The sequence below is a fragment of the Tupaia chinensis genome, unplaced genomic scaffold (genome assembly GCF_000334495.1).
Source record: "Tupaia chinensis unplaced genomic scaffold, TupChi_1.0 Scaffold000704_1, whole genome shotgun sequence".
Classification (NCBI taxonomy): domain Eukaryota; kingdom Metazoa; phylum Chordata; class Mammalia; order Scandentia; family Tupaiidae; genus Tupaia; species Tupaia belangeri.
The window spans coordinates 1,536,181-1,543,649 of record NW_006160227.1 but is presented as its reverse complement, the minus strand read 5'-3'; the positions used below and the strand labels follow the sequence as shown (position 1 = coordinate 1,543,649).

Below are 7,469 nucleotides of genomic sequence, written 5' to 3'. Positions count from 1 at the left end.
TAAGCTACCAGGTCCGGAACTCGAACCACGGTTGACTACATGGGAGTCAACCATGGGTTGACTACATAGCCATTACGCTCACTGCTGGTCCCGATGAGGTTTTTTTTTTTTTTTTTTAAACCTATTTTCTTAATTTTGGACTTATCTTTGAAGTATTTATAGAATATACTGTTATTTTCTTTTCTGATTAGTTTTGTTACAAAGAAGGTATCTCTTACTAAAAATCCATAATAGTGTAAAAAACTCTTTTCACAATCACTGTTATTTAAGTGTCACTGGAGTAGGTGCTCTTATTCTAGAGTTAAAATTATTTCTCTTTTTTAGTAGGTTTACGTCTTGTTCAAGCTGCATCAATGGAGCACATACAAGGGGCCTGGAAGACGATCAGCAATGGTTTTGGATTCAAAGATGCGGTGTTTGATGGTTCCAGCTGCATCTCCCCTACAATAGTTCAACAGTTTGGCTATCAGCGCCGGGCGTCAGATGATGGCAAACTCACAGACTCTTCGAAGACAAGCAACACCATCCGTGTTTTCTTGCCGAACAAGCAAAGAACAGTGGTATGTGCATGTTAAGGAACTTTAGCTATTCATGTGCCTATAGAAAACATTATGGATCAGGGACCAGCAGTTGGCATGATGGCTATGTCGCTGGACTCCCATGTAGTTGACCACAGTCCGAGTCCTGGACCCGGTGGCTTAAATTCACTCCAGGTGCATGTGCATGTGTGCCCAAGATCCCGAGAGGAGAATGAAGAAGGCATTGTGGCATGCCAACCCCCCTGAGGGGAGATTTCTCGCTTTCTATCTCTTTCTGGCAAGCGCACGCGCCCTATTGCAAAAACCTCTCCAAAGAAAAAGAAATATTTTAATTTAACTTTATTTATTTACTTACTTATTTTAATTTGACCAGAGAGGGTCAGTAAGAGAGAGAGAGAGAAAGCCGCAAAGTCCTGGAGTCAAACTGCGATCGGCCATGTGGGAGTCCAGTACTCTTAACCACCATGCCAACTGCCAGCCCCTATTTTTAATTCATAAGAGTGTCTTTCCACACCCTTACTTTTTTCTTCCTCTCTTTTTCTTTTTTTAAGAATTATTTATTTATTTAATTCCATTTGTTGTTATTACTTTTTGATTTGACCGAAGAGAGACAGAGAGAGAGAAAGGGGAAGTAAGAAAGCAAGCTGCCAGGTCTAGGACTCAAACCGCAATTGGCTGTGTGGGAGTCCAGCACCTTTAACCACCACACCACCTGCCAATCCCACTTTTTTCCACACCTTGGCCTTCCTTCTGTTACTACTTTTGTCTGGAATGTCTTACTTTTTGATACTTTATCCACACAAAGAGTACGTTATGGGTATGTGTTTTAAATACATTTCTTTTAGAAGCTCTTTTAAAACCTTTCCAGATAATTTTTTTGGAAAAGACTTTTATTTCTATTAAAGCAAAATGTTTGCCTAAAATACTTAACCTTAGAGTCAAATATAAAGATGAAAGTAAAATTACTTCTGTATGTCCTGGTCCTGGGAGAAATCTACACATAGCTTAAAAATCACAGCACCTGCCAGTAATCTCTACATAGCTATAGGTTCATGTTAGATAACGGTAGGGACACTGCCACTGAGTTTTCTGACGTAAAACCCTAAATATTCTAAGAGCGTATTGCTAACAAAGGGAAGTTTTTTTTTTTGTTTTTTTTTTAAGAATTATTTTATTTAACTTTATTTGTTTATTTTTAATTTGACCAGAGGGGAACAGAGAGAGGGAGAGAGAGAGAAAGTGAGAAACCAAGCCACCAGGTCTGGGACTTGAACCACGGTCGGCTGTCTGGGAGTCCAGCACCCTTAACCACCACGCTACCTGCCAGCCCCCCACAAAGAGAAGTTTTTAGGACCAGCAGGTGACATGGTGGTTAAGGCGCTAGACTCCTACATGGCCAACAACGGTTTAAGTCCTGGTTCTGACGGCTTGCCTTTTCACTTTCCCTTTTCTCTCTGTTTCTCTCTGGTCAAATTAAAAAATACTACTAATAATTTTTTAAAAAGAGAGAAGTTTTCTACTATTCTGGATTTTATAAAAAGATAAGACCAGATCTGCCTGACCATACAAAAATGTCAAATTACACTGATTTTTGTTGGTGGACATTTTTAAAAATCATTGTTCAAAACTTCTATGTCTTCTCCTTTCCCACCCTCCATCCTTTGTGTAAAATCATTGTGCTGTGTTCATCCTGTATACCCAGGTGAAGCAACACCTGAGGTTAGGAGGTCTATACTTTGGCAAAGCAGGTTCTGAAGTTGCAAAGTCCAGCCCAGAGGTTTTTTTTTTTTTTTTCTCCCAGAGGGGTATTTTGTTATAGGGCACGTGCTCTCCCCAGAAAGACAGAGAGAGACAGAAAGCGAGAAATCACCCCCCAGAGGGGATGGCCACGCCGCAATCCCTTCTCCTCCATCCTCTTCTCGGGATCTTGGGCACACACGCACACATACCTGGCGTGAGTTTAAGCCACTGGGTCCGGGACTCTATGGTGGTCGACTACATAGGAGTCCAGCTATGTAGCCGTTACCCCATCTGCTGGTCTCCCCAGTCCAGAGGTTTTTAAGTTTCCTTCTAATAGTTCTACTCTCCCCAGTTTGCTAATAAATGTCTTTATACTTTTTTTGTGAATCTAAGGAGGATCTTGATTATAATGGTACATTTTGAACTGAAGGCAAAGCACAAAGGCCAGTTAAAGTTTGAGTAAATTTACTTTTGTTCTCCTCGAAATTAAAGTTTTATGGCTGACAAAATAAGTAGTATCAATCTCTTATAGTTGTCTTTTGTTTGCAAAGTGATATGTTAAAAAATTATTATTTAAGTTTATTTGCTATTATTATTATTTTTAATTAGACCAAAGAGACAAAGAGCGAGAATGTGAAAAAGCAAGTTGCCAGGTCCAGGACTTGAACTAGTCAGCCATGTGGGAGTCCAACACTTTAACCACCATCACCACCTACTGGCCCCTGCAAAGTGATTTTTACCAACTGTGTTATTTTCTTTTCTTCTTCTTTTTTTTTAATGAATCATTTTTATTATTTTAACTCTATAAATAAAATTTAAATTTGATCAGAGATGGACAGAGTGAGAGAAAGTGGAAAAGCAAGCTGCCAGGTCCAGGGCTCAAACCACAGTTGGCTACTTGGGAGTCCAGCAGCGCCCTTAACCACACCACCTGCCGGCCCATTTGTATTATTTTCTTTTCAGTTTTCTGCCATAGGTGGTGTGTGTTTGCCAGAACCAGAGAGAGAGAGAGAAAGAGAGAGCGGGAGAGAGGGACAGCGGAAGGTCTCCCCCAGAGGGGTGGCCATGCTGCAGTCACTTCATTCTCCTCTCAGGATTCTGGGTATGCACACACAGGCTCCCGGCACGTTTTTCACGCCGTTGGTTCCAGGACTTGAATCGCGTAGTCAACCATATGGGATTCGTCTGCCTTAACCCCTGTGCTGCCTGCAGGCCCCTACCTACTGTTTCTCAGTGGTTTCTTTCTGGCCATAGGTTGAGAGGTCAGCTAGGAAGCACAGATGTTACAGGAGGCCGATGACCAGCTGGTGCTTCTGGGTGTTCCTGAGACTGTCTTCTCCACTCTGGGTACTGCTGGTTCGCCCAAGAGGCCAGAGGACTTAGTCCAGCCTCGTCGTTGAGGGAATGGCCCTTTAAGACAGCGAGACCCAAACTAACTGTTTTACATTACTTTATTATTATTTAAATTTATACTTCATTTCATAACGTTTAATTTTTCCTATGATATATTTTTTGTATTTACTGTCATTGTTTATCCTCATATTAAAAAGACATTTAGGACATTCAATTAATATATATACTCTTTTTTTAAAAAAAAAAAAAACTTTTTTTTTTTTTTTTAAAGAATTATTTAACTTGGACTTCATTCCAGATGAACTGAATCAGAATCCTCGGATATGTTGAAGGGAGGGAAGAGGCTGGGAATCTATATTTTCATAAGTCCCTCAGTTCTAATGCCAGTCACATTTGGAAACCTTACTGGGTTAGAGGGTGTTTGAAGAACTGTCCAGTTCATAGAGTCTTTGACTTTTAGTGATGGTTGATGACAGAACACAGACACTACGTCACAGCTGTGACAGCACTACTGTGCATGTGCAGTATTGACAGAGATCATGATTCTGTCACTGTGTGCTTATTACTCTCTTTTTAGGGGAGAGAGATTTTTGCTATAGGACATGTGTACTCGCCAGACAGAAAGTGAGAAATCTCCCCCCAGGGGCGATGGCCGTGTTCAATCCCTTCTCCATTCTCTTGGGATTTTAGGCATGCATGCACACGTACCTGGAATGAGTTTAAACCCACCAGGTCCGGGTCTCAAACCACGCTCGACTACATGGAAGTCCAGTGATGTAACTATTACATCACCTGCTAGTCCTGAGTGTTTATTACTGTTCATTTCTTTCATTCTTGATGTCTTATTTTCATAGTTAAAGTCAGTTTATCACTTTACTTAATTTGGTTTCTGAAAAGCTTGAAGTAGTGGAACCTTTCAAAGGATGTCACTGCTTCACTGCTTCGAGAGGCATTCAGGGTTATTATGGAGCGTTACAAAGCACACACAGGAGCAGAGTGGTTAGGGTAGTGAATCTGATGTCATGGACCTACCATCCAGTTTCCATGCTTAGCCAGTGGTACTGTTCTGTTTAATTTGTGGTTTCACTCACTTATTTCCAGTTTTTTTTTTTTTTTTTTTGACAGAATTCCAGATACATTTATCTGAATTATTTTGGTACGTACAAGAAACTTTTGTAGAATGTTGACTTTATTTTTGAATAGATAATGTATTCATAAGGATCAGCATATCAGATGATCCCTGTCCCTACCCCGCCCCCTTCTTTTTTGTTGTCAGAGGCTTCTGGTAATAAAGAAGTCTTGATCGATTTGACGAATCAGTTGTGTCCCTCTTACCCTGTGGTTTACAGCCTTCTTTCTCTTCTGTGTATGCGAAAGAGTGGAGAGGCCAGTAGCTAAGGAGGCTGTCACCATCTCCAAATGAGCTTTTACAATTTGGATCAGCCCTTTTCCTTCCTCCCAAGAGAATGTTCTTACCTCACTGCCACCATCTCCTAAATTTCTCTCTTCCCCAGATCAGACTTTGTGTGCTGACTTCTGTTAATGTACAGCCCATCTTTGTGCCTCACAGATGGAGGAATAACTGGGCAGATAAATCAGTCAGCAAAATAACGCCCAGGGGAGATTTTCATTGCTCCTCAATGATGTTTTCGAATTCCTCAAGCTCACTTTCACTCCCTTCCCTCCCAAATTGTTACCTCTGTTTTGTATCCAATACTGTGCCCTGTGTTGGAGCCTACTAAGGAAGCTAGCTCAGATAACTCTGTCTTGTTTCTTAGGATTTATTTCTTTGTCTTAAACCAGCCAGAGAATTGGCTGGATTGAAATTGAGATGGCACAATTAAGAGCCAGGATTGAGTGGCACATGCACTCACCAGAGAGAAAGCAAGCCACCAGGCCTGGGACTCAACCATGGTTGGCCGTGTGGGAGTTCAGCACCTTAATCACCTCACCACTTGCTGGCCCACCCTGTGTTCTTTTTAAGCTGCCAGGGCTGGGATTTGAACTGCAGTCAGCCATGCAGGATCCAGCTCCCTCTATATAGCCTTCAACTGTTGGGTTATGAGGCCAGCCCCAAAGAGCCTTTTTCTGTTTTCTTTTTCTTTTTCTTTTTCTTTTTGTTGGCTTGAGGGCATATATGCTTGTAGAAGAGAGACAGAGAGGAAGTGGAGAAAATATTACCCCATGGGGAATGTTCACGCTGCGATCTCTTTTTCCTCCTTTCCAGATTTTTAGGCCACGCAGGCACACATACCTGGTATGTTTCTCAAGCTGCTGGGTCTGGGACTTGAGCTGCATCATCAGCCATGTGGGATCCAGCTGCTTTAACCACTAGGGCACAGAGCTAGCCCTGAAGAACACATTCTATATAATAAAAGCTCTTGTTTGTTCATAGATCCACTATTTTCCTTTCTGGTAGATGCTTGCCATGTATATTTTAGTTTAACAAACTAACAAACTAGAGATATAAGTTTATTATTTTGTATTGCTCGGTCATACTCTTTTGATATAAACAGGTAAGTGTGTATCTTTTGATACTCATCCACCATAATATAAGCATATAATATATAGGTTTCCCCACCTTTTAGATAATCTTACTCTTTATATTATTCTGGTATTTTTTCGCCAGTTACTACATTATAGACACCAGTCCTCCTGGTCACTACAAGTAAAATAATAGAATAGCTGTGTGATGTGACTTTCACAGATGTCTCATACTTTGTTCAAGTGCTCACCTGTTGTGTGGCATTCCTTTTGGGTTTTCCATTACAAGGACGGTGTTGTGTGTCTCTGCCTACACCCTCATCGACAAGCACACTAGTTTCTGTGCTCACCTCTGCAAGGGCTGCTGCGGCCCGTGTCCGTCCTAAAGCTGGTCTTTTGTTTGTAGGTCAATGTGCGCAATGGGATGAGCTTGCACGACTGCCTTATGAAAGCTCTCAAGGTGAGGGGCCTGCAACCGGAGTGCTGTGCGGTGTTCAGACTTCTCCAGGAGCACAAAGGGTAAGGACTCAGAGTCAGGCTGCTCCTCTTTCAGATGAGTGAAGATCTCCTAGCTTCAAATAATAACTGTTTCCGTTTTTTAAAAATGTGTTAGCATCCTGTAGATACTGTGTATTTGTATATCCTTGCTTGTAATTCTGAAAAATAAGGTACTAAGAGCCTGGAATTACTGCTCGGACATTCTTTTGAAAAAGAAATACATGTGAGGTGGGTGTTGGTGTTTCCTAGAGTGGGACAGTAATGGTAGATGGTATGTTTCTTGAATTGAAAATTTCATTGCGTTTGCGATAATGCATTGGTATTCAGAGATTGGTTACATTATTTACAGTTAAAGAATGCATACAGTAGATCCACTTGTTTATTCACTTGTTTATTCAGCTTAATGTGTGCTGCATTTCTGCTGTTTAATAGATATGGGGCAAAAAGATGCAGGAGAACTTCTGCCTTAGGGAAGACATGGCTTGTTCTATTTCTTCTTCTTTTTTAAGAATTATTTTATTCTATTCTATTTATTTATTTATTTAGTTAGTTAGTTGCTTGCTTACTTATCCTAATTTGACCGGAGAGGGACAGAGTGAGAGAGAGAAGGAAAGTGAGAAAGCAAGCCACCAGGTCCGGGATTCAAACTGCAGTCAGCCATGTGGGAGTCCAGTGCCCTTAACCACCATGCCACCTGCCAGCCCCATCATTTGTTCTGTTTCTAATGATGGTCGCAAGATGGAGGCATCCCCTCAAAGACTAGAACCAACAGCCTACAGCAGCAGAGATGTCCGCAATTATCCATTATTCCCCCTCCCCCCCCAAAAAAAATGGGCAAAACTTTTTTTTTTTTTT

At 41.3% G+C, this 7,469-nt stretch overlaps 1 protein-coding gene across 2 annotated transcripts in view; it reads left to right on the top strand.

Moving 5' to 3' along the window:
• The first annotated feature begins 324 nt into the window (after positions 1 to 324).
• The window catches only part of RAF1 (Raf-1 proto-oncogene, serine/threonine kinase), a 37,209-nt gene continuing 30,064 nt past the window's right edge, over positions 325 to 7,469 (top strand). The window contains exons 1-2 of one of the 2 annotated variants that reach the window (XM_014592473.1): positions 325 to 560; positions 6,523 to 6,635. In XM_014592473.1, coding sequence (XP_014447959.1) covers positions 354 to 560; positions 6,523 to 6,635 — 320 coding nt within the window. In that variant the 5' untranslated portion in view covers positions 325 to 353. The remainder of the gene's footprint in view (positions 561 to 6,522; positions 6,636 to 7,469) is intronic. The other variant, XM_027776658.1, reaches the window with a different exon arrangement.